This window comes from Calypte anna, chromosome 11 (assembly GCF_003957555.1).
Source record: "Calypte anna isolate BGI_N300 chromosome 11, bCalAnn1_v1.p, whole genome shotgun sequence".
In the NCBI taxonomy this organism is placed as follows: domain Eukaryota; kingdom Metazoa; phylum Chordata; class Aves; order Apodiformes; family Trochilidae; genus Calypte; species Calypte anna.
Genome location: NC_044257.1, coordinates 1160253 through 1185889, shown reverse-complemented (window position 1 = coordinate 1185889; position 25637 = coordinate 1160253). Strand labels below are relative to the sequence as shown.

The 25637-nt window shown below is 53.3% G+C and overlaps 1 protein-coding gene across 1 annotated transcript in view; it reads left to right on the top strand.

Annotated features, from left to right (window-relative positions):
• Positions 1 to 25637, top strand: part of HYDIN (HYDIN axonemal central pair apparatus protein) — a 152317-nt gene that overhangs the window by 94041 nt on the left and 32639 nt on the right. The window contains exons 23-48 of the mRNA XM_030457986.1: positions 1667 to 1859; positions 3894 to 3986; positions 4447 to 4656; positions 5510 to 5647; positions 6470 to 6647; positions 7156 to 7286; positions 7964 to 8097; positions 8909 to 9045; positions 10047 to 10174; positions 10261 to 10452; positions 10802 to 10951; positions 11842 to 12081; positions 12789 to 12986; positions 13633 to 13684; positions 14166 to 14336; positions 16137 to 16317; positions 18189 to 18384; positions 19061 to 19213; positions 19477 to 19660; positions 20058 to 20199; positions 21343 to 21505; positions 22181 to 22789; positions 23203 to 23409; positions 23844 to 24025; positions 24202 to 24384; positions 24652 to 24771. Coding sequence (XP_030313846.1) covers positions 1667 to 1859; positions 3894 to 3986; positions 4447 to 4656; positions 5510 to 5647; positions 6470 to 6647; positions 7156 to 7286; positions 7964 to 8097; positions 8909 to 9045; positions 10047 to 10174; positions 10261 to 10452; positions 10802 to 10951; positions 11842 to 12081; positions 12789 to 12986; positions 13633 to 13684; positions 14166 to 14336; positions 16137 to 16317; positions 18189 to 18384; positions 19061 to 19213; positions 19477 to 19660; positions 20058 to 20199; positions 21343 to 21505; positions 22181 to 22789; positions 23203 to 23409; positions 23844 to 24025; positions 24202 to 24384; positions 24652 to 24771 — 4665 coding nt within the window. The remainder of the gene's footprint in view (positions 1 to 1666; positions 1860 to 3893; positions 3987 to 4446; positions 4657 to 5509; positions 5648 to 6469; positions 6648 to 7155; positions 7287 to 7963; positions 8098 to 8908; positions 9046 to 10046; positions 10175 to 10260; positions 10453 to 10801; positions 10952 to 11841; positions 12082 to 12788; positions 12987 to 13632; positions 13685 to 14165; positions 14337 to 16136; positions 16318 to 18188; positions 18385 to 19060; positions 19214 to 19476; positions 19661 to 20057; positions 20200 to 21342; positions 21506 to 22180; positions 22790 to 23202; positions 23410 to 23843; positions 24026 to 24201; positions 24385 to 24651; positions 24772 to 25637) is intronic.

Here is a 25637-nt window from a genome sequence, read left to right as displayed (position 1 = left end):
CTGCCTCATCTCTTAAAACTGACATTTCTTGGACTCAAATAAGTGGCTGCTAAAACTGCCTATTAACTTCAAGTTAATTAACACAGAGTCACAGTGGGACATCCCCAGGCCCACTCACTGCATTCAGATGAACACCAAATCCAGCTTCATCATTCCCAGTGTCTGCAGGATGGAAATGAGGAGTGTCAGACCTCACAGTGTCCCTTTGCTTCTGTCTCTCCACTTTCTGGTCTGCATTTCAATGAGGGATTCAATAAATACACAAACCAGAGCTCAGCCATGGGATTCATCCCAGCAGAGCAATGACTGTCAGGGACATTTGGAGAGGAAATGCAGTAAAATATTGGCTATTGATGAGGGCAAAGCCCCTTCCTCAGCTGCTGGCCCCATGTCCCAGCTCAAGCCCAGTGTTCCCACCAGTTGGCACTGGGCAGGTTTTCACTTTGCTTCTGCATTATCACAGAATCCCAGAGTGGTTTGGGTTGGGAGGGACCTTAAAGCAGAGCTGCAGAATGTCTTGCTGTGGTCCCCTGGGCAGAGAGGGAAGGGTCTGGGGCAGTGGATGCTTTCTGGTGGGGCCATCCTGGCTGATTGCTCTTCTCATCTGTCCCTTTTGTGGCTCAATCTCAGCTCTTCACACCATTTACATTTCTTCTCCTTTCCTGCCTTGCTTTTTGCCCCCCCACAAGGTGGTCCCATGTCCCAGCTCAAGCCCAGTGTTCCCAACCAGTTGGCACTGGGCAGGTTTTCACTTGGCTTCTGCATTATCCCATGCACAAATCCATCTTAGGAGGAGAAAGGCTTGAGGGCAGCCCTGAGGAGAAGGGCTTGGGGGTGGTGGTGGAGCAGAAGCTCAACATGAGCTGTCAGTGTGTGCTCAGCCCAGAAACCAACCATGTCCTGGGGGCATCACCAGAAGCACAGAGAGTGGTCAGGGGAGGGGATTCTCCCCCTCTGCTCTGCTCTGCTCAGACCCCCCCTGCAGTGCTGGGTCCAGTTCTGGAGTCCCCAGCAGCAGAAGGACACAGAGCTCCTGGAAGGTGTCCAGAGCAGAGCCACTGAAATGCTCAGAGGGCTGAGCACCTCCCTGGGAAGCCAGGCTGAGGGATTGGGGTTGTTCAGCCTGGAGAAGAGGAGGCTCCCAGGGGAGCTCAGAGCAACCTTCCAATATCTGAAGGGGCTACAAGAAAGCTGGGGGAGGGCTTTGGACACGGGGAGGTAGGGAGAGGACAAGGGGAAATGGTTTCAGAATGGAAAAGGGAAGATTTAGGTTGAACATTAGGAAGAAATTCTTCCCTGTGAGGGTGCTGAGCCCCTGGCCCAGGTTCTCCAAGGAAGCTGTGGCTGCCCCATCCCTCCCTGGCAGTGTCCAAGTCCAGGTTGGATGGGGCTTGGAGCAACCTGGGCTGGTGGGAGGTGTCCCTGCCCATGCAGGGGGTTGGGACTGGATGAGCTTTAAGGTCCCTTCCAACCCAAACCAGTCTGGGATTCTATGAAATCTTCCCTTCCCTTCCTTGTTGCAGCAAGGCACAGGGGCCCTGGGCAGCCCTGCTTACTGCTGGGTTCCATCCTGGTTCTGACCCATCACAGTGGCCGCCCAGGGCCTGTCCAGGCTTTTCTCTCTCTTGCTGCACATCTGTGTTCAAACTGATTTTATTTTTTTCAGGTTCAGTCCTCCAGGACCTAAATTCTTCATCAAAACCCAAGCTCCAAAGGAGGAGGGAGCCAGGTGGGAGCACTCAGCACCTGCAGGGCGCAGCTCCAGGGCTGGGGGTATGGAGGAGCCAGACAAAACCCTGGGAGCAGTGGAGGATCCTGCCCAAGAGCCAGCAGATGCAGCTGATTCTGTGGAAGCCAAGGTAGGATGTTCTGAACACCCCTCCTGCAGTGCTGCCCCCATGGCCCTTCCATGGCTTTTTTTAATTCCCCGCTGTCCCATGCCCTGAGAGCAGAGGTGGTGGCAGAGCCAGCAGCTGGGCAGGGATCTTCTGTGGAGGCAGAAACTGGAGAGTTCTGCTTGCCACTCAGATATGTTGGGTTTAAGTTAGGTTTTTTGGTTGGTTTTTTTTTTTTTACAGCTTTAAATTGTGGCTACAAAAATTATCTGAAGGTTGGAGCAGCTCTGCTCTGGAGACAGGCTGAGGGAGTTGGGGTTCATTCTGGAGAAGGCTTCCAGGAAACCTCAAAGCACCTCCCAGTACCTGAAGGGGCCAGAGGAAATCTGGGGAGGGACTTGCTACAAAGGGATGGAGTGATGGGATGAGGGGGGAATTTCAGTTTCCAGCTGAAAGAGGAGAGGTTGAGACTGGGTATGAGGAAGAAATTCTTTGCTGTGGCTGCCCCATCCCTGGCAGTGTCCAAGTCCAGGTTGGATGGGGCTTGGAGCAACCTGGGCTGGGGGTTTAAGGTCCCTTCCAACCCAAACCAGTCTGGGATTCTATGAAATGAGACCTGGAATGGCAGTGCCAGCCACAGGGCTGCCTTCTGTAAACCAAGGCTTTGCAGACAAAGTTGTCTTTGATCTGCTGAGCTTCCTGGTGCCTCTGGCTGCTTTGGAGCTTGAGCTCAGTGCTGGTGGGAACTGGCACCTTGTTGGGCATCATGTGGGACAGAGGCTGCTCCTGGGACAAAAAAGAGGATGCAAGAAAATCTGGGAAGTTCTGTAAGTTCAAGTAGAGGGGGTTGTGCCTGCTCACATCTCAAGATTGGCCATTTTGTTGTTATAATTCTAGGCTTTTATTCTGAGTCAGGAGTAAAAATACCCTGTAGACTTAAAGAGTGGCTGAGTGGTTTTGGATAGAACCCATGAAATCATCTTTATTCCCTGCTTTGCTGCTGTGTGTGCACAAATAAACAGGGAAATACAAGTGGACATGGGCTAAGCAGGACCCAAAATGGTGCCCAAGGCTACATCTGGGCTGCAGTTTGTTCTTCTGCTTGTGCCTCTGTACCAAAGTGAGGTGTGTGGAACCTCTCTGGGGAGGCAGAAGGCAAGGTGTGGGTTAGCATGTTTGAGAATACGTGCTTGGCAAAGCTTTGCTGGGTTTGAAAAGGTGGAGGGAGGCAACAGAAAGAGCATGGAAACATGGGAAAACTCTTCCTGGTGCTTTCTCTGCTGGGGAGATGAAGCCTCTGAGTAGGTCTGAAGATGTCCTGTGACTCTGCTTGCTGAAGGTTACAGCCCAAAACTCTTCTTTGCATTGGCAGAGGAACTTAAACTTCTTCTTAAACTTCCAGAGCAATCACAAAGCTCCTGTTTATAAACAGGGGTCAGAAGCCTCGGGGTGAGGCTCTTTCTGAAAGATGGCACCAGTTAAACACCAGTTCTCAGCTGCTGGAAGCGAGAAAAGCATCTCAGCTGCCATGGGACACCCCAGCAGAGATGTCCAGCTCTCCAGCACTGAGAGATGGAACCTGAGCACCACCTGGATTTAGATGGTTGTGCCAAGCACTTTCCAAGTCCTTTTTTTCCTGGGTTGGATACTTCTTGCTGGCAGCTGTGTTCCTGTTTTTCTCCAGAAGCATCTGCCCTGTGCAGGCCTGGGCTTCTCTGCATGTTCCTTGGGCAGGAGTGGGCACTGACCCGAGGGCACAAATGCCCCTGAGGCTCTGCCAGGTTGGATATTAGGATGAAATTCTCTCCAGAGAGGGTGATCAGGCATTGGAATGGGCTGCCCAGGGAAGTAGTGGATTCTCCGTGTCTGGAGATCTTTCCAAAGAGCCTGGATGTGGCACTGGGTGCCATGGGCTGGGAACCACGGGGGGAGTGGGTCAAGGGTTGGACTTGGTGATCTCAGAGCTCCTTTCCAACCCAAATGATTCTGTGTTTCTGGGAAAGTGGTCTCACTCAGCCCAGCCAGCTCCTTACTGCTTCTCATGGGGTTATTTTCCAGCCACCACCATCCAGTGTCTCTGGGGAGAATCAGAGCATCCAGGGATCAATGCAGTTACAGGAGACAGAGCCCCTCACTCCAGGAGTGGAGGAGGTAAGTGGGAATCTATCCCACTCCTGGGTTTCATTGGAGAGGGCAGCACAGAAAGCAGAGGGAGTGGGAAGCCCTGGGTATCAGACAAGCCTGGCTGGAGTCCTCCCAGAGAGGAGAACTCACCTCCAAGTCTCAGATTTCTTTAAAAGTAGGGAAAGGTGTTTTTAAAAGGGAAGTTCTGCAGCAGAGAGAATTTCTTGCTGCCAGGAGACCTCCAAATTATTTTCATGCATCTAATAATTAATGCATTATTAGTGAGTATGGGAGAAGACTTATTTTCCTTGTGGCTCCTCCACTTGAAGCAAGTCAGTTTGGGCTGCAGGAGGAGTTTAAGATGATTTTGCCTGTGTTTGATGAAGAGGCCCCTCCAGCCATGCCTGGTTTTTTCCCCCAGGCCCTGGTGGTTCCTCTGCATCCATTCTGATGCTGAACATCTTTCTCTCTCCTCCCTTACCTCCAGGTTTTTGACATCCTGCCTCTGTATGGTGTGCTGCAGCCAGGCAAGAGCCAGCAGGTCACCTTCACCTTCTTTGGCCACACCAACATCATTGCCCGTGTCCTGGCACTCTGCAGGGTGGAGGGAGGCCCAACCTATGAGGTGGTGCTGAGTGGGGAGGCTTCACTCATCAGCTATGGCCTGGACATCACAGAGATCAACTGGGGGGTGCAGGTACCACCCAATTCTCTTGGCTGAAGTCCTCAAAACCATCACCAGTGGGGTGCTTCCCACCCTAGGACTCAGGCTCCCTCACTTTGCCAGCTGCAGGGATCAGAAATCCAGCCTTGGAGTGATGTGTCTTGCATCCAAGCTGGTTTTTAATGAGCATCTCCACACCCCCCAAAGCTGGGAATTTCTCCTCCTGAAGGTTACTAACACTGCATCCTGGGGCAGGCAGGATCCCAGCAGGGATGGGAGGGACATAGCCTGAGACATCCAGCCCCTCATCCTCTTCTAAAAATCCTCAGCTCCAAAGAGGAGCACTTTTAAAAGTCTTGATTCTCCAACAAAACAAACCAGGGAGGATGTTCCCTTGGCTTTCCAGTCCCTGCAGGGAGATAAAACATCCCAGAATGTTCCCTGCTTTGCTGCTTTTCAGTTAAACCCCACTCCCCCCCAGATAACTCCAGTTTTGGCCCTGTAGGTGTGGCACTGTCCCCTCTGCTGTCACTGTGTGCAGGTGCCTTTTCTGCTGCACTCTTTATGCCTCCTCCTGCCTTCAGCCAGCTGGCAGATGGCACTGTACAGCTCAGAGGATTTCTGTCCCCTTTGGTGTCTTTTTTCCTGATGTTTACAGGGTTGCTCTTGCCCCTCTGTGTGTGCCATAAATCCCTTCCTAAGGAGGGCTCAGAGGTTCCCTGTGGCTGATGGTTCCCCAGGAGCACTCAGAAGAGTCCAAGTGCCTGGATCCTCTCTGTGTTTCCTGCTTTTCCATCGTGTTCCTTTGCTCTCCTTCCAGCAAAAGCAGGAGATGCCCAGCATCAGGACTCTGTAACTTTCTGCTCCTCTCTCTCCCCCACCTCAGCTGTTTCATGAAGTGGCAGAAGCAGAGCTCACCCTCCAGAACAGGGGGAGGGTGGGATTCAACTACACAGTGCTGAACCCTGGCATGGCTGCTGCCAAGACCTCTGTGCCTGGGGTCCCCCTCGTCCTGCCCAGTGTGGTGAGTACCAAGGTGGCACTGGGGATCTCTCCAGGAGAGGATTATGGGGGCAAAAACCAGAAAGAGAAACAAAAAAGAAAAAACAAACAGACAACAACAGACAAACAAGCAGACAAACAAACAAAAAACAACAAGAAAAACCCCACACAAGCAGACAGGAGAGACAAGGCTGTGAGCAATTGCTGTGGGATGGGATGGTCAAACAAGGGTGATCCTACAACCCACTAAAGGGGCCTCTGCCATCACCACCCCTGGCTGTCCCATGCCAGCTGAACTGAAGACTTAAACACTCTTTTGCTCAGGCATGAAGCTCCCTTGCCAGAAATGAAACACCCTGAAGGAATTTCTTCCCTGAAAGTGTTGTCAGGCCCTGGCCCAGGCTGCTCCAAGCAGTGGAGGAGTCACCATCCCTTGTTGTGAGGGCCTCAGAACTGCCCCAGGAATCAAGGTGCAGCCTCAGCAGTGCCTGGCATAGGGGGGTGATCACTTCCCTCCTTCTCTGGATCTTGTCCTACTCCATGCTTTTCCAGAGATAGATGTCTGCAGGTCACTGGGAGGCTGGAGAGGTTTGTGAACCCTCCATCTAACCACACAGGCAGGAGGTGGTTGGAGTCATTAATAAGGGGTCAAGAACCAGCCTGGAAACCACTGATGTGCTGTGGCAGGGGCTTCTGGCCCTGGTGAGAACCTGGACACTTTCCTTATCTTTCAGAGTTGCAGGCAAAATGACTTTCTTTTCACTTTATTTATTTTAATCTGTGCCCTGAGCCATGCCTCCACCAACCCCTCTCTGGTTACATTCCCTCTCTCCACACTCTGCAGGGTTATGTTGGACCTGGCAAGGAGCAAGTGCTGACTGTCTATTACCTGCCAGGAGTGCCTGGGACCTTCTGCAAGACCTTCCAGATCCAAGTGGGTCACCTGAGACCAGAAGAAATCACCCTGAAGGGAGAGGGGACCTTTCTTAGGATCTGGTTAGACCTCCCTAGGAACATCCAAGGTGAGCAATGCCTGTCTGCTCCTCAGGAATGCCCCCTGGTTTTCCCCCCACATCATTTGTCTGTAGGGCAGCTCCCACCTGCATCAAGCCTGGAGGTTTCAGGGTTGTCAGACCCACATTCAACCCTCTGGTTCCTTCCTGAGCCTTTAGGAGCTGAGCCCACATGGACCTTTCCCCAGGCACCATCCTGCAGAGCTTGGCAGTGCATCTGTCAGAGGCCTGGAATGATGGCTGGACAGAAAAGTTTGGGAAGCTGGCAGGCTGGCATGATCTTAGTGGGGTTGGATTTGTGTCACATTGCAGGGGACGAGGGGCTTCTGTCTGGAGAGAAAGTTAGGTGGGAGTGGACATGGAGAGAGGAGCAGCAGCAACATCCACTTCCCACCAAAATCCACTCCCTTGAGGAGTTTGGTTCTGGGAAAGACCAAAGTCAAGAAGTGGGACTTCCCAGCTCAGATGGGATTGGTGCTGCACCCATTCTTTAGTTGGGGTTGTTTTCTTCTTTCAGGAAATGAAAAATATGAGGAGATCCTCATGGAGGCAAAAGAAAAGCTGGAAAAAGACAGAGAGGGGGACGAAGCAGATGCTCTGGGGGAGTCTGAAGCCATGGAGTCATCTGTGGACAACTCAGACCCTACGGTGAGAGCAGCTGCTGCCACCCTCCTGCTGTACCCCTTGGTCCCCTTGCACCCCAGCAGGCTTCCTGGTGCCCCTGCTGGCACTTGGGACCTCCCTGGCCACTTCTGGCCACGATTGTGCATCAGCTCAGCATTGTCCCAGGAGCTTCCCACCTCTGGTAGTTTCCCTCCTGTAGATGCCTGAGCTTCCTGACTCCCCCAGGGAGAGATCCAGCAGAGCAGGTCCCTGTGATGGAGTTTGTGATGAAGGTGAAGGCCATCACTGGGGTATTTGTTGCTCACAATCCAAGCCCTGCCAGGTTTACAGAACTGAGGAACAGCAGAGACTGTGCTGGCAGTGTTCACCTCCAAGAGGCACCAGCTTTGTTGGGGGCCCTTTTTGGAGAGAGCTTTGGCACTGGGTGGAGGCTGGCAAATACTCAGAGCACTGGAAGGCTCCTGGCTTGTCTGACCAGATGGGGTTTTTGTAACAGCACCTGGGCTGGTGAAGATGCTGGAGTTCATTTCCCTCCAGTTAAGGTCTAAGAGAGCAGGAGGTGTCAGGGAAACTGAGCAGTGAGACAGGGCAGACCCCATCAGGCATCTCCACAAGAACAGGGAGGGGGATCCTCTTTCAGACACAAACCTGTCCCTTGGGAGGGACCTTTGCTAACCAGCCCCTGTCTTTTCTGTCCTCAGCTGGATGCTCTGCTGCAGATGCAGATGGAGCAAATGCTGATGGAGGAACATGCCCTGGAGCAGCAGAAAGCCCTGGCCTCCTGTCCCCTGGAGGATGCTGCCTTTGAGCCACTGGCCCGGCGGAGGCTTCTCAAGTCAGTGGAGACCCTCACAGCCTATTCCACCTCCCCCAGGGGTAACACCCAGATGGGCACCTCTGCTCCTGAGAGCTCCTTGTGTCTGCAGAGCTGGGAATAGCAGAGGATTGGACTTCAGAAAGGGTCTGATCCCAAGGGATTCAGATGTTCCCTGCCAGCAGCTGTGTCCTCACCTCTGCGGTGCCACCGTGAGGTCTGGGGATGTTCAGCTCCTCAGAGGTGATGGTTCTGGTCTCAGTGCAAGCCCAGCCCTGCTGCCCAGTCCTGAAAGAGGCAACTCAAAGTTGGCATCTTTGTTCCAACTAACAGGTCACAACAAGAAGCAAAAGGAGCAGGGACTTTAGGCTGACAAACCCCTGCCAAGCCCTAAATCTCGGGTCCTGGTGAGACTGTAGGGCCCAGCTAGGGAACTTGGTTCTTTCTTTTGCTCATCTGTGATGAAGCACAGGCCCAGTAGGGTCCAGTTCAGGAAGAAGATGCTCAACAGAGCCAAGTGTTCTGGAGTGGGATTGCCCTGGAAAAGGAGCATCCTGCCCCTGTAGGTACTGATTACTATGTTTACAGGTGGTCTGTTGGGGACAGATCTGGTTGCAGAGCAGTGCAAACTTAATTTTCTGTGAAGGTTCCATTGGTACCTGATAAAACCTGGAACCTACCCTCCCTGTGACTTAACTAAAATCTTACTACCAGGCAGTCTTAGTACCTCTTGCTGCCTAAAATGGACTTTTTACTGCAGTGACTACAGAAATTCCACCCACCTGGAGCTGTAGGCAGGCTGTGGTTTAAGGCCTGTCCTTCCTTCTTGCAGAGCTCAGCTGCCTGAGTACCTCCTGGACTTTGGCCATGTCATTCTGGGGAACATCCACACACACACTGTGAAGATCACCAACACTGGGCACTTCCCTGTGTCCTTCCGTGCTGATGGACGTGTCCTGAGTGGCACAGGTAACCAGGAGGGATCTGACACATCCAGGTGGTTTTCCAAGGAGGACCCCAGCATGGGAGAATTGTAGCTGGAAGCTCCTTGGAGAGGTCTGGGTGTCTTTCCCTGGAAGAGCTGATGAAGGAAGGAATTACCAGTGCCTCTCATCTCATGGTTCCTTTTAACCATGTTTGGCCTTTGAAAGCTGCTGAGCAGCAAAGGATCTGGGGGTGCTGGTTGAACATGAGCGTGTGCCCAGGTGGCCAAGAAAGCCACCAGCATCTTGGCTTGTATCAGCAATGGTGTGGCCAGCAGGACCAGGGCAGGGGTTGTCCCTCTGAGCTCTGCAGTAGTGAGGCTGCTCCTCAAATCCTGGGCTCTCCCAAGAAGGACACTGAGGGACTGGAGCTTGCCTAGGGAAGGGCAGTGGAGCTGGGGAAGGGTCTGGAGCACAAGTGTCATGGGGAGAAGCTGAGGGAACTGGGGGTGTTCTGCCTAGAGAAAAGGAGGCTGAGGGGAGACCTCACTCTACAACTCCCTGGAAGGAGGTTGGAACAAGGGAGAGGGGCTTGGTCTCTTCTCCCAGGGAACAAGGCAGAGGAAATGGCCTCAGGTTGCACCAGGGGAGATTTAGATGGGCTGTGAGGAACAGTTTCTTCCCTGAAAGAATAGTCAAGGATTTGAAGAGGCTGCCAGGGCAGTGGTGGAGTCCACCTGGAGGGATTTCAAAGCCATGTAGATGTGGTGCTGAGGGGATGTGGTTTAGTTTGCCTGGTGGTATTGGGTTGATGGTTGGACTTGATCTTCAAAGTCTTTTCCAACCTCAGTGATTCCCTGATTTATTCTGGCTGTGAAAAGCCTTTCTCCTGGAGTGATGCCAAGGGGGAATGAGCAGCAGGCTTCTCTGGAGACCCAGAGGGCTTCTCCACAGAGCTGCCAGCCAGAACACCTGCACAGCCTTCACAAAGATGTTGGTGAAGGTGTCACCTGTGTGTCTCAGCTGCTTTTTCTGCATCTCTTGAAGGTTTCAGCATGGAGCCAGCCCGGGTGAAGCACCTGCCCTGCTCTGAGACCCAGACGTTCGTAGTGCGCTTCGACTCCCAGAGTGCCAGCCTGCCCCTGGGAGAGGTGAACGTGCTCCTGCCCATCAAGGTACTGCACTTTTTGGGCAGGTGACAGGTTGGGCAGAGCAGCAGGTGGCACCTGGGTCCTCAAATGGATGCTCTGTCCTTCCCTAGGTAGCAGGAGGCCCCACGTTCCACGTCCGTCTCTGTGCCAGCGTGGCTGTGCCATCCCTCTGCCTCTCCAGGGACAGGCTGGAGTTCTCCTCTGTCCAGTGTGGGCAGTGTCAGGAGGAAACTGTCCAGCTCTACAACGAGCTCCAGATCCCCTGTAAATGGTTCATCACCCTGAAAGAGCCTACTAAAAAGGTAAAGCCCAGACAAAGCATAGCACACAGCTTCTGGGTTGGGTTTTCTTTGCCTCTTCTGCCCCTGGGGCTACCTGAGCAGCTCATGGGAGGAAGCTTTTGAGGGCACAGAGTAGAGCTGATTTGCTTGGACCTGTTCTCAAGGTGATGCTTCACTTCTCTGCCATTTTCCCCCATTCCTCCTCCTCCTCCAAGGACAGTGCTTCCCCATCTGCCCACCCTCCCTCTGTGTCTGCCCTCCAAGTGGTGACCAGGAGGGGTTGGGATGGGGGGGACTCTGAGCACTGTGACATGGCAGGGTCTGTCCTCCCAGACCAAGGAGACCTCACCCCCTCGTGTTTTGTGCTCAGGTGGACAGATGTTTGCCAGCAAGTGGCCAACAGAAGAGGCAGCAGGAGCTGAAGGACAAGCCCCCTGTGTTCGTGGCACTGCCCTCAGCTGCAGCCCTGGCTCCAGGGCAGCGATGCAACGTGCGGGTCAGGTTCTCACCCACGGAAGAGGTGAGATGGGTGAATGTCACCCCCTGGAGGTCTGCCAGGGTGGAGCAGCAATGAGAGCCCAGCACAGGGTGGAGGAGATGAGATCTTAACTCCATGAGGAGCTTTCCGCAAGCCCTGTACCCGCTGTGCCTCAGTTTCCCCGGCAGCATGCTCTCCTGAGAAGGGCTCTGAAATCCCCTTGGATTTGTGCAGCCTGGGGCTGAGCAGCTGGCACAGGATCACTCACCCTGGAAGGGCCCACAGAGGCAAATCCAGCTGTTGGTACCAGCAGACAATCCAGCTGCTAGAGCTGTTCCTGGGCTGACAGGACAGTCACCCCTGAGGGCTGCCAACAGCCCCTGGTGCTGTCCCAGCCTCCTTGCACATCCCCAGGCACTTTGGGAGCCCTGGGAAATGATGGAGCATTCCCTGTGGCCACTGTGCCTTGGAACTGGGAAGCTGGCAGGGTGTGACAGGATGGACACGAGTCCTTCCACACCTGGGAATGTCCCAGGGATGTTTTGCTGGTCAGTAGAGGTGTAACCATCTTGTGGCTGGCCAGCACCCAGCAGAGAAGACAACCCTGATTCCCATGCTTCTGGATGGCTGAGCTGTGGCAGGACTGTGTCTGGGCAACCTCACCTTGAGGACCTTTCTCATGGCCAGGTGGAAACATCTGAGAGTACATTTTAGCTCCAGCTGATTTCCAAATACCCAGTGAAGCTTCACCCCAGCATTCATCCCAGTTACTCAGATCAGGTGTAGGTGCTGTAGCCCCAGCTCTAAGTTAGTCTCTGTCTCCTGGTCACCTCAGAGGTACTGGGAACCCCCCCAACCTTGGGGTGGGGGTTGAATTTAAGGCCCTGTGACCTAGGATTTGATGGAAGAGCTTTCTGCACTTCTCTTTCCAGAAGTTTTACAGAAGTGAGCTGAAAATCAACATTTGCCAGAGCAGCCAGTTCCTCCAGCTGCAGGTCTCAGGACGTGGTCTGGAGCCACACCTGGAATTCAGTCCCCCAGTGCTGGAACTGGGACCATTGCTGCCCTGCAGCTTTGGGGTGGAGAAGACAGTGGTGGTGAAGAACCCATGTGAGTTCCCCATCGAGTTTTACTCACTGGAATTCGACCAGGAGTACCTTACTGAGGAGCAGGTGAGGAGGAAGTCCTGGTCCCCAGGTGTCAGGGCTCAGCAGTTTGGGTGCACCACAAAAACCTAAGGACAGAATTCCTCTCTAATCCCCCCCACACAGAGAGAGAGAGAGAAAGGGGAAGGAAAAGGGGAATACAGAGCAGACACTTTAAGCTGGAACCTGAAATCGATTGGTTACAGATTTAATAACACAGGGGCAAGGTAATAACATAAGGGATGAAGTAACAAGGAATAAAAATATATACAAGTACATATATTTATACACTCATATATCCATACAGCCTGATAGATCAGGGCTCTGACGAGCACGTGGCAGCACATCCAGAAGGAAAGGGAAGGAAAAGAGGGGGGAGCTGCTGCCTTTCCCGATCTTTATGGGGTATGGCAGGAAATGGGAGGGAGTAGATCCCTCCCTTTGCGTTCCTCCCCTCTGGGTGTCCCCAAGCCCTCCTGGTTTCCTTCCTGCTCTAGGATCTGGGATGCTGTGTTTGCTCCCATAGCTTCCCAGTGCTCCAACATCATTCCTGGGCGATGGGAGCAATCCCTGGAGAAAAAAACCTGCTGGCTCTTCAGGCTGTGGAGCGGCTTGGATAGTCTGGGTTGGTGGGAGAAACGTGTGAGGGAGAAGTTAGGCTGGCTGGAGGTTCTGATCATGGGATGGAGGTGAAGAAACATCCTGCATGTGGCTCCTCTTCCCTCCATGTGCAGATCCTGAGAATGCTGAGGGACTATGATTGCCACAACACCTTACTGCTGCCTCCACGTGCCCCGGGGGAGAAGCTGCCCCCAGAGCTCCTGGAGTACTACCAGGAGCAGGAAAAGCTGCAGGATGAGCAAGGAAAGGCCAGGATTGAGGAACAAGCAGGCCAGGATGATGGTGAGAGTTTGGGATTGCCTGTCCTGAGTGTGGGAAGAGCAAGGACTCCAACCCACTTCCCCTGAGCTCTCCATAACCTCTGTGTCCATGGACATTCCATGCTTTTAGCAGCCACTCATACTCTGTCTTGGTGGAGGAATTCTAGGGTGACAGTCTGTGGCTTGTCACATGGATGCTGTGCCAGCCCTGAGTGCAGCAAGCTGATATTTAACTGCCATGGACTGGGGATACAACAACCAAAAAGATTTAAGATGGGAGGAATGCTTCAGCCAGCAGAACCAGGTCTAACACCACTGGCTGTTCTAAATTTGCTCCTTCCCAGCAATGAAAACACAAGCTCAGAATTTCCGTGAGGGCAGAGCAGGCCCAGGCAGACTCCTCTCCTTCAGAAACTTCCCATCTTTTACCTCTGGCCATGCAGAGTGGTGAATGGCAAGGAGCAGACTGCTTGGCCACGTTCACCCTCTTCTTCCCTTCTTCCCTTCCCATGTCCTTCCTCCTCAGCAGGTTCATGGGAATCCTGCCACACTCTTTCCTAGTTCCTGTCTGTGGTGGCAAAGGATCTCAGTGGAGGACATCAGTGTTCAGCTCCATCACTCCACTGCAGCCTGGTGCCATCTTCCCCCCTCTACACCCTGAATCCCAGGGTCAGGGTGATGGTGTTTCCTTTCCTAGGCAGGGCAGTACACTCTGTCCTATGGAACACTGCAAGCCCAGGTGGCTTTTGGTGACCTTCTAAGGACAAAGGCAGGAGCTCTTGTTAAGTGCTGTTATGGTGAATCCAGGTCTCGGATGGATCTCCTGGTGTAGCATTCCTAAAGCCTCCAGCTTCTGGATAATTTCTTGGCCCCCAGGTGGAGCCTCTCCTGTGTAAAATGCACAGTTCTGTGTGTCCCTGACTTACCCTGCACAACCCAACACCAAACTTCTACAAGGAACATGTTAACAGTTCCTGGAAGGAGACTTAGCCCAGTCCTTTTAGGTGTCACCAGGTGCCCACTCTTTCCTCTTTCTCCCACCCCAATTTACTGCAATCCCCACAGGAACCTTTTTACCATCACCTGGCAGACCCTGGTCTGCACGAGCCTAAAGGAAGGGCATGGGGAGATGCTAGGAGTTCAGCAGTTTCCCAGGATCTGAGGGGATGGGGAGGGTGATGAGGATCACAGGTGGGCCAGGGGCTGACTTTTTCACCTGGTTCTGCACAGCAGAACCTCAGCAAAGCAGCACCAGCACCAAGGAGGCCCCAGAAGAAGTAGAGGAGAGCCCTGTCTGCAGGGCCATCGCCCGCCACCTGGGCATTGACATCTCTGCAGAAGGACGGGCAGCCCAGAAGTGCAGGGGCATTGTCATCATTGTCCATGGGGCACCCCTGACAGGTATGTCACCCCTGGGCTGCAGGGAGGGGGGGGAAGAAGGAGAAACATATCCTGGTGGGCCATAGAATCATACAATGGGCTGGGTTGGAAGGGAGCTCAGAGCTCATCAAGTCCAACCCTTGATCCACTCCCCCCGTGGTTCCCAGCCCATGGCACTCAGTGCCACATCCAGGCTCTTTGGAAAGATCTCCAGACACGGAGAATCCACTACTTCCCTGGGCAGCCCATTCCAATGCCTGATCACCCTCTCCAGAAAGAAATTCTTTCTCATCTCCAACCTAAACCTCCCCTGGCACAACTTGAGACCCTGCCCTCTTGTCTTGCTGAGAGTTGCCTGGGAAAAGAGCCCAACCCCCCCCTGGCTCCAACCTCCTTTCAGGGAGTTGCAGAGAGTGATGAGGTCTCCCCTGAGCCTCCTCTTCTCCAGCCTCAACACCCCCAGCTCCCTCAGCCCTTCCTCACAGGATCAGTGCTCGAGTTGGTTGGTCAGTTGAAGCAGAGTGATGTAAACCATGCTTCAGAGAATTGGTGACATGAAAGAGTCCCCAGCCTTCACCTGCCTGGTGCAAGGGGCCTGGCTCATCTTGTGTCCACACTGCCAGGGTCTCATTCCCCCAGACAGGGTGGCCGTGGCTCCATTGCCCTACAGACCACACTGCCTGCTCTCCATGTTGCCCTGTGAGAGCAGTCCCCAGCCCAGACTGTGCCCAGACAGCAAACAGGCTGAATGGTGGTGGCTCAAACCCTGGCCGAGGGTTGATGTCACCCAAGGGACAAGGTCCTCAGCTGGATGTGAGGTGGAGATGTTCCACTTGGCTCTAGAGGACACTTCCAGCCATATGCTCAAGCTGCCTCCCTTGTGGTTCCCCTCAAAGGAGCATTTTGCTTTCTTGACTGTCCTTGTAACTTAAAAATCCCATTCAGGGACCTTCCAGAACCTATCCCTGAAATTCACAGAATCACAGAAAGTGAGGGGTTGGAAGGGACCTGGAAAGATCCTGGAGTCCAACCCCCCTGCCAGAGCAAGGTCACCTCCAGCAGTCACACAGACACCTCCAGGGGGGCTTTGAGACTCCACAACCCCCCTGGGCAGCCTGGGCCAGGGCTCCCTCACCCTCACAGTGGAAAAGTTTTTCCTTTTATTTCTGTGGAACCTCCTGTGCTCCAGTTTGTCCCCACTGCCCCTTGTCCTGTCACTGGACATCCCTGAGCAGAGCCTGGCCCCATCCTCCTGGCACTCACCCTTTCCATATTTATCAACATCACTGAGCTCACCCCTCAGTCTCCTCCTCTCCAAGCTGCAGAGCCCCAGCTCCCTCAGCCTTTCCTCACCAGGAGATGTTCCACTCCCTTCAGCAGCTCTGTGCCTCTGCTCTGGACTCTCTCCAGCAGTTCCCTCTCCTTCTGGAACTGAGGGGCCCAGAACTGGACACAATATTCCAGATGTGGCCTCACCAGGGCAGAGCAGAGGGGGAGCAGAACCTCTTCTAATGCCCCCCAGGTGCCATTGGGCTTCTTGGCCACCAGGACACACTGTTGGCTCCTGGGCATCCATCCTTCCATCCCCCAGCACCCCCAGGGCCCTTTCCCCTTTGCTGCTCTCCAGCAGCTCAGTCCCCACCCTGTCCTGGTACCTGGGGTTGTTCTCTCCCAGCTGCAAGACTCTACCCTTGTGCTTGTTGTAACATCCCTCAGGGATGTTCCACTCCCTTCATCACTTTGGGGGCTCTGTGCTGGCCTCTTTGGAGCAGTTCCCTGTGAAAATGCCTCAGGTCCCCAGCAGTTTTCCTCTCTCTCAAGGGAAAACAACAGCAGCAGTGGCTCTTTCCAAATGCTACGGCGCTGCCTGTGTCTCCATCGACGCCGTGGTGAGAGAATCCATCTCTGAGAGGAGGAGCTCAGCAGGAATCCGTGCCCGGGAGCTCTGCATGAGGGCTGCCATGGAGCAGAGCCTCAGGGACACAGAGGAGGCTGGTAAGGAGAAGCCCTGAACCCAGGGCAGCACTTTGGAAAGCCACCATGAAACCCACTGTCAGGGTTTAACTCTGGCCCGGCAATTAAACCGAGTGCCAGACACTCTCTATTAATCTCTCTCTCCTCCCTGATAAAGAAAGGAGAGAGAATAAGGGAGAGAGACTGATGGGTTGGAAACTAAACTGCACAGCTTTAATGAAACAGGAATGATAAATAGGAAAAATTACTAAATCTATACAAATATACAGGGAAATTGATCCCAGGTTCCTCCCCCCTCTCCCCCAATAACTCTCCCATCCCCACTGAGGCTGCAGGGCAGCCCTGGGAAAGTCCAGGCTGGAATCCTGGGGTCAGCAGGAGTTGGGAGCTGGAGGCAGGAACACACAGATCCAGGCTGGGATGGATCAGGAGCACAGGCAGAGGAACAGACAGAATCCTCCCAGGATGCTGAAGCAAAGAGGGGGAGGGGAAGAAGGGGAAGCAGGAAGGGGTTTGACCCTCCTGATCCCTCCAATTTCTCCTGAGTCTGAGGTGTATGGGATGGAATCCTCTGTTTGGTCAGTTCTGGCATCTCTCTTGTCTGTTCCTCCCCAAAGGAGGCTGCAGGTGGGACCTCTTTCTTCCTTCTGGAGGGCAAACTGTTCCTCAGAGCTGAGCAGTGTCCCTGGCTCTGCACACCAGGCTCCAGCAGCAACTACAAACATCAAATGTTATCAGTCCCAGAAGCACACACTGTCTGAGAAACTTGCTGTCAACTTCAGCAAGTGCAACCACCTACAAGAAACTCAGCTAAAAGCAAAAGGACAAGACAGAAAATCCCCTTTATCCTGACCCACACCAGGACACCCACCCATCCCCTTCTGCCTGTTCTGAAGGACTTGGACAACTCCCTTGGGGCTCTTGGGGACCATGGGTGCTGATGGGTAGAAATGCAAAGCTATCTCTTAAAGCATCTCTGGTTATTTAAATCTTTATTTTCAGGGCTCAGACTATGACACTTTTACCGCCCCTGGGCTTCTCAGCACATGTTCCTTGTCCTAGGAGCGGTGAAGCCCCCCCTGTATTTTTCTCAGTTTTTTTATGTAATTCCTCCAAGCTGAATCCAGGTCTCTCCTTAGGGCCTCTGGGCAGAACCACTGCCCACTTTAACAAGGGGAAAAGGCCTCTGATGAGGCTCATTAAGGAGGATGAATGACTTTGAGTGTGGCTTCAAAACATGAGAAGAAGGGAAGAATAATCTCCCAGGGGAGTTTCAGATGAGAGAGACACTGCAGATGAGCTCTTTTCTCCAGAGATTTTCCTCTCCATGCTGTCAGGTCGTGCAGCTCCTGCATGCTGGGCTGTCTCCACGTGAGAACAGAGACTTTCTGGAAACTTTCTGGAGCAGTTTATGCCCTGACCTCTGTAGGGGTGAGAGGGGAAAGTTCTGCGTCACTTGGCTTTGAACCTGGTCGGATTGGAGCTGGAGGAAGGAGGAGAGTCCTGGCTCCCTGGTTCCCACACAGAGGGTTCAGCACCAGAGGAGATGGGTGACCCAGCCAGGGCAAGGGAGTCTCCCTGAGAGAATGCAGGATGGGTACAAGGAAACAATTGTCCAGGAGGGCAAATCCTTGGCTTGAGCTACCGTGCAAATGGTGCCACGTGCCTGCACACTGCCCTGTTTGTTAGGAGGGGAAAAAAAGGGATTTGCATATAAAAAAGTCTCTGGCTTTACGATCCAGTATCTGCTGGTGGGGTTTGCCATGTGAATAAGAGAGGTGAGGAAGGAGCTGCCCCTGGCAGGCAGTGCTGCATCTCTGGAAGGGTCCTGCTCCCTCCCCGAAGCATTCAGCCACCCCCAGCACCCAGCACTGAGCTGTCTGTCCCCTCTGCAGCCTGCACAGATGTCAACCTCAGCCAGGTGGTGAAGGCTGAGGCCAAGCAGAGCCCAAGTGTGAACCAGCACAACTCTGTGGACAGGGGCAGCCTGCAGTCCCCCAGCTCCCGGGGCCGCGCCAGTGCTGCAGCCGGCAAGAAGAAGGCAGATGGAAGGACATCCCAGAGCCAGAGAGGGATGGAGCCAAGAGGCTCCCAGGTGAGGCACTGTCTGCCCTGCTTAATGCTTTTTGGGATCCCTGGGGTGCTTTTGAGAAGCATGGAATGGTGTGGGTGGGAAGGGACCTTTACAGGCCACCCCCCCTGTGCCATAGGTGGGGACATTTTCAACCCCTCAGAGAGCCCCAAACAACCTGACCTGGAATGTTTCCAGGATGGGGCATCTACTATTTCTCTGGACAATGTGGGCCAGGGTTTCTCTATCCTCAGTGTAAAAAATGTCTTCCTTTCATCCACTCTAAATCTACCTTCTTTTAGTTTCAACCCATCACCCCTTGTCCTGTCCCTGGGGGCCCTATTAAAAGTGGAGGGGCTGCTTACAGTGGGGGGGTCTGTGTCACCCAGAGCTTGGGGCAAAGCTGTGCTGTGCTGGGGACAGCTTGTGGTGAGAATGAAACCCAATGCTCTGGCACAAAAGCTGTACTGGGCCTTACAGTTTGGTGGCAAAGTCCATTCCTGGCTGTGCTGGAAGCTTTCAAGCTGGTTCTCAGTTGGCCAAGGGACGGCCCCAGGATTGTCCCCTGGTGCAGCTCACCTGCAGTTTTGTTCTAGCCTCCCAGCAGTAAGACACCCCAGCTCCATGCCCAGCAGCTAGAATTGTTCAGGGGGTTCCAGAGTGGTTTATTTTAATTTTGTTGTTGTGTTTAACCTTGCAGGGCTCAGCCTGTTCTCTGCTGATCTCTCCCACTCCCTGCCTTCCTGCACAGCAGTGGCTGAGCAGCAGCAGCAGCACCTCAGGAGAAGTGAGCTTCATGAGCTGCATCCTGCCCAAGGACCTGCTGCTGGCCATCCTCTCTGAAAGGCTGCAGGTACCTGGGGTGAGGGGCAGATGAGATCTTCCTGCCAGGGAGAAAGGGGCAGCAAGGTGCAATTCAGAGAGGGAGAGGTCTGGGGGGATCCTGGGGTGCAGCTACCAAAGGCAGAAGTTGGCAGAGCATGGGGGAAGAACAGAGCTGGTCTGAGCCAATGCACTCAGAGCAATGACAGTGATGTCCTCTGACATCTGCTGACCAGTGGGCACCCAGCACCTGCAGTTCCTGACTGGCCTCTTCCTTTTCAACTTCATTCCCAGTTGAGTGACTGCTACCAGGGAGTGGTGTTTGATGGCCTGGAAACACTCTTTGCAGTCAACCCAGCCTCTGCTCTTCTCTGCCTGCTCAAAGCTGTTGGAAATCGACCTCATATCTATTTTGTGAACCTATCCCAGGATTATGCTTCTTGGAAAGCCAGGGAGGCAGCTGCAAAAGAGCAGGAAGGTGAGATTCCTCATCTCCATACATCTCAAATCTTGTCTCTCAGGCCCTCAGCCTCATCTGTGTGTATCTGGGTTACCAGCAGAGCTTGTTCTTCCTCAGCACTTGGCTCACAGTTGCTAAAACAATGGTAAAGCTGAGGCTGTAAGGTTTACCTTAGTCTGTGACATGAAAGCTTGGGCAGAAGGACAAGCTTTGTGGGTCAGTAGCTCACCCATGACAGTGGTGCCCAAGAGCCAGGCAAGGCACAGGAACTCACTGACCACTGGATTTGGGGGATAATGTGAACTTTGGAGCAGTGAGATGGGCTCCCCAGTATCTCCTGGGGCAGAGTTATAAATCTTGGCAGCTCCCCCAGACCCTGTAGTCACTGGTGCTTTCTTCTCTGGTCTGTGCTCAGAACGGGAGCAGGAAGAAGCTGCCAGGAGGGAAAAAGCTCATCTCTGGGAGATGGATGAGGAGGAGTATGATGCCCTCAGTGAGGAGCAGAAAGCTGAGTTTAATAACAACATCCGGCAAGCCCAGCGGGAGAGGAGGAAGAGGTCTGTAAATTTTCCATGGGTTTCTCCCCAGAACTGTGTCCCTGAAGTGTTTCCTTGCTCAGAGGAGCTGAGAGAGGTTACAGAGCAAAGGCCAAAAGCATCCCCTAGGAGCAGCAGAAGGATGGTTGGTTCTGCCTCCCTGGTTCCCAACAGAGGAAGGGAACATGAGATGCAGGGAGCTGAGCTCTCTGCTGGTTTTCCCCCTGTGCCTCAGTGTTTGTTTGATTCTCATCTTTGTTGTCCCTCCTTCTTCATGAAACCAGAGGGGTTGTGGTGGGGGTTGGGGTGATGCACAGCTGTGCTTTATGTACCTGTCCTGCTGTAGGTGAAGCCCTTGTGATGCTGATCTCCCAGGGTTTTCCTACTGAGTGACTCCAGCCATAAAAGCTGCTTGGTGTCTCTTAAGCTCAACTTCAGCTGCAGCTCAGCCCAAGAGAGGCTCTGTCCCAGCAAAGCAGCCCTGCTCAGTAGGTTTAAGAGGACAAGCATCAGTAATCCCTCCCTGAAACAAGTGGAGAAGCTGCTTAAAGCAAACATGGGCTTCCAGCACTTCTCCCATCCCCAGCTGAAATCTGTTTTCCTGCTTGGACTGCTTCAAATTGGGATTTCCAGGACAGGAAGCACAAGTTTCTCATGGTCATGGCTGGGTTCCTGCAGGAAACCTGGTTGTTTGGAGCCTGTTTCATAGGAGGGGTGTTACTTCAGCCTTTGCTTTCTGATTATTCTCATCAAGGAGCAGGCTGTGCCCAGGAAGAAAGGCTGGAGAAGCCAAGAGTTCATTGGCACAGGGATAAGTAAGTGGTAGGGATCCATGAGCTGGTTTACACCCAGACATCAAGAAAAGGCATCAGTGCAAGGCTGTGGTGGATCAGGCTTTGGCAGTGTGCTGGAGATGTCCAGGTGGATCTTATCAGAGAAGTAGCACAACTGGGACATGATGCAAAGCTCAGATTTTGCTGGCCTTGGGGGTTCCTTCCCACCTTTCCTCACTTCAGCCATTCCCAATCTCCCTAGGCTGAGGGAAGTCCATGGAGGGGGTGGTCTGACAGGGGCTCAGGGTCAGTGGAGGAGCAGCTGGGGCTGCAGTGAGCCCAGGTTTTTGGTGGAGACACCCAGAGATGTTTTCTGTTTGGCTTGCTGAAGGGAGATGGATCGAGAGCTTGAGGAAAAGCACCAGAAGGAGCTGGAACTCTTGAAAGAGGAAGAAGAGAAGAAGAAGGGTAAGAAGGGCAAGAAAGAACTTGGCAAAGACAAAGATAATGCTTCAGGAAAGAAAAGCCATCGTGGAGGCGTGCAGGTGGGTGTTGTGTTTACAGAAGTGGGTAAAAGCTCCTGCTGAGCTGCCCCTTTCCTTGAGAAACTCATGGCCCTGAGTGATACGTGGGGCTGTGCTGGGACACAACTCCTGCTGTCTGGCCATGCTGCTGCTTCACCAGGAGTTGTTTTCCCATGGGGTTGGGAGCAGACTGCTCTTCTAGGATCATGCTGCCTTGGAGTCACAGCTTCATGTAACTCCATACATTCCCTGGGAAGCCCTGGATAGTTTCAGTCCAGCATTTCTCCCCATCCTGCCTGTGACTTCCACCTCTGAGTGGTCTGTGTGGCGTGTGGTGTCTTTTCCTAAGTATCTGGCAGGAGATACCACCAGGCCTTAGGTATTCATGTGCAAACAGAATTCCCCAGGGATGCTGAGCACACCAGAAACAAGCCCAGAGGATTGTCCAGGAGGTGTCTCCAGTGCCTTGTTTGGGGTGGGGAAGCTGTTCTGTTCTTCACCTGGTTGGCAGGACTCCTCCTCAGCCTGGCTCTGGGGAGTTTGGTTTCAGCCATCTGGGTACCAGCTGCTTTCTGAACTGGGATATGTGTAGAGCACCTGGCACAGGTCTTGGGGTGTTGTTGGGTGTTCTTGTGAAGATCATGGCTGTCCCTACAGCCTTGGAGTCTGTGCTTTGAACTGCTCACTGCTTTCTCTTGTTCCCAGAACACAGACACACCCAACAGCGCAATCAGCAACCGCTCGGATAACGCCGACGGGGGTGGCAAGAAGAAACCTGGAAAGGAGCACCCAGAGCCTGCTGCAGGTGACAAGCAGGACAAGCAGCAGCACAGGCTGTCCCTGGCTGATGTCAGCCCCTCAGAGGTTGCCCAACTCTCGGAGCCAGAACAGGCGGAAACCAAACCCGAGGTCCTGAGTGAGAGCGAGAAGAACTTGGCCCTGAGGTTTCAGATCTACGAGGTACTGCAAAAGGACATTGCCCAAATTTTGTCATCTTGGGACAGGGCTCAGGGGATCCTGGTGCCCCCTCTGGACCAAGAAGAGGCCAGGCAAGAAGACCAGCACCAACGTTTTTCGAGCCGCAGGAGCCGGAAGGACAGGGAGAAGGAACGTCAGGAGAGGCTGGAAAAGGAGCAGCTGGAAAAACAGAAGGCTCTCGAGGACTCCAAGTTATCTCAGCTGGAAGAGGAAGGGGTAGAAGGGTCAGTGAAAGGTCAGGATGCTGGAGTGCCCTGCTTGGACATCCAGGTGCTGGGCTCAGAAGATGTGATTCAGATGATCCTGGAGAGCGGCAAGCTGCCAGCAGCAGAGCAGGTAAAGCTCTGGTGCAGAGTCCCACCAGGTGACAATGGCACAGAGCCTTGTCCAGGCCACTGACAATGTTCTGCAACAGCTCCACGGCTGGGGAGGTTCACAGCATCCCTCAGATGGGTGGAAAGGAGTGCTTTCTCTTCAAGCATCCTCATTGTTCAGAGAGTTTCCCAGTCTAGAAATCATTAAACACCATCCCAGGGCAGCTCATGGGTATTGTTTCCTTCTCTCTAGGTCCCACTGCTAGGTCATGGCACTGCTCTGGAGCCTGCCCACCCCACTGGGCATAAAAAGACCCAACAAATGTGGTCTATATAAATTAATAAAAATCGTTGCCAAAACTTTGGCACCTCCAAGGAAGGAGTGTGAGGATGAAGGTGATGGGAGCATTAACCAAGTTTTCTCTTATGCTGTAGGTCCTGGATGACCTGGGCCTGGGTCCCTCGGGGCCTCCCATTCCCCCTACTGCTTTTTACTCTGTGATCCACTACCCAAAGAAGAGGGAGGCCCCTGCAACAGAAGCCCTCCAGCACTTCATCTTTGTTGCACCAAGAGGTGCTGCTGCGGAAGATGAAAAGGACACAGAAAGTCTCGTGGATGCCCCCGTCACAGCCCCAGTGAAGGTGCCAGGGCAGGGGCCAGGCTGGATGGGGGAAAAGATGGAGAACTATCCCTGTGGAAGAGCAGTGAAGACATGATGGGGTCCTGTGTCTGCAGGCATCTCTCTTGTCTGTCCAGAAGACAGCTCTGCTGGAGAGAAAGCATGTGGAGTCCTCAGCTTCCCTTGAGGAGAGGGTCTGGGGGCAAGGAGAGGGTCTGGGGGCAAAGAGAGGGTCCAGGGGCAAGGAGAGAGTCCAGGGTGAGGAGGGGATCCATGATGAGGAGAGGTGTCATAGGCAAAACAAAGTCCATCGAGGGAGACCAAGTCTGTGGGCAGTTTCCAGACCAGTTCCTCATTCTCTCTCCTCTGCATTGACCTTTCCTTCCAGAGTAAGGATGTCTCAGGGCAGATCTCACCTCTCTCTTTCTCCCTTCTCTTTCTCCCCCTGTTATGAAGACAACAGAGAAGACAACCAGGAGCCACTCAAGGAAGGAGAAATTCCCTGGCCGGGATGCAGTGAGGAAGCAGAGTGTCTTTCGGGGCAGGAGAAGTCTCCAGGGCACAGGATTGTTCACACGTTCCCCTGAAAGGGACCCAAGCAGCACGGGCACTGCCTCAGCTCCAGAGAAGCCTGTCAGGTGAGCCATGAGGCAGGAACTGATCCTTCTGCTCCATCTCCCCACATGAGGTCCATCATCCACAGCTCCTTGGGGACCTTCTGCCAGCACCTCCAAGGGGTGATGAGGCCACCACCCTGCTCCTTATGTCTCCTTTCCTCTTCAGCAATATCTGAAGCCTCTTTTCTGATCCCCAGGCTGAGCAGCTGTCGCTGGGTAGTGCCTGCCCATGGCAAGGTGAAACTGCAGGTCCATTTCAGCTCCTCAGAACTGGGCCAGTTTGATCAGACACTGCATTTTGAGATCCTGGGGACAAACCGTCTGTACCAGCTGCATTGCAGGGGCATCTGCACCTATCCCTCCATCAGCCAGGACCCACGGTAAGGATGGCCCATGGGACCCCCCTCAACTCACACCTCAGGCTCTTCCTTGTCACCCTGTGACCTCAGCTGCCAGAGCAGCCCAGAACCTCTTCCCATAGCTAGAAACGGGACCTCAGTCACCAAAAAGTCACAGGAAGGGTTGGAAGGGACCTCGATCCTTCAGTCCAACCCCTGCCACCTACAGCAGCAGCTTAGGGCTTTTTGGACCAGAATTTCTTCTTTGAGTATCTTTAGAGCTCCTCCTTTCCCGTTTTCTCTGCCCAGGGTGGTGTTTCCTCACCGGATAAAGAGCAAGGCAGATGGTGACATCATCTCCAAGAAGTATGTCCTCAACACAGGGGTCTTCCACTTTGGGCCACTCCTGTGTGGAAAGTCAAGAGACCGGTAGGTGCTTCACTGCCTGCTTGGAATGAGACATTGGGATGGGATCTCCAGGACCTTGTGCAGTCAGGGATATGCTTGGAGACCTCCCCTGTGGTGCAGAGACCTGGGAGATAGATGGGGCTGGAGCACCATAGGGGTGTGAACTGGAGCAGGGAACAGGCACAGGAGTCTTGGGAGAGATGGAGATGGTGGAGGTGATGATGGAAATGATCATGGAGGTGATGATGGAGAAGATGATGGAGGTGATGGAGATGATGGAGAAGATGGAGCTAATCTTCTAACTTAGGGTGCCTTGGGGACCAGAGCCATGGGCTGCTTCTAGTCTGAAGGTGACTTGGGGCAACTTGTGTCCTCCCCCTGCATCTCCTGGCATCACCACCTCTGCAGGTTCATGATGTTTTTTCTGAAGTGCTTGGAGCCTGAACAAGCAATTCCTGTTTCTGGAAACCAGCAATCTGTAATATCAGTGAGACTTGATGCTCTGAGCTGCCAATGTGTGTGTGTGGGGGGAGCTGGGGGGGGACCTGCAGGGGAATAAAAAAGGGATTTACATTTTCCTGATCATCACTGCTGGGTAAAGTCTGCCTCCAAAAAGCTGGCACTGTAGCTGCTGGCATATTTCTATTTTTAACATTGCTCTTTCCTTTTTTTTTAATATTAGAAATGAAGTTCTGTCTTCTTGGGAGCTCTGGAGAACCAGTGGTATTTTGACAAACCAAAAAATCAAATCAAAACAGTTTGAGAAACAATAGAGGATCTTTAGCCAGGCTGATGAGTGGTCTGGGTTTCTGTTTGCTTTTTTAACCCTTTAATTCAAGTTCTGTTCCACACCTGAGAGAAAGGACATTTGTTACATTTAACATTCT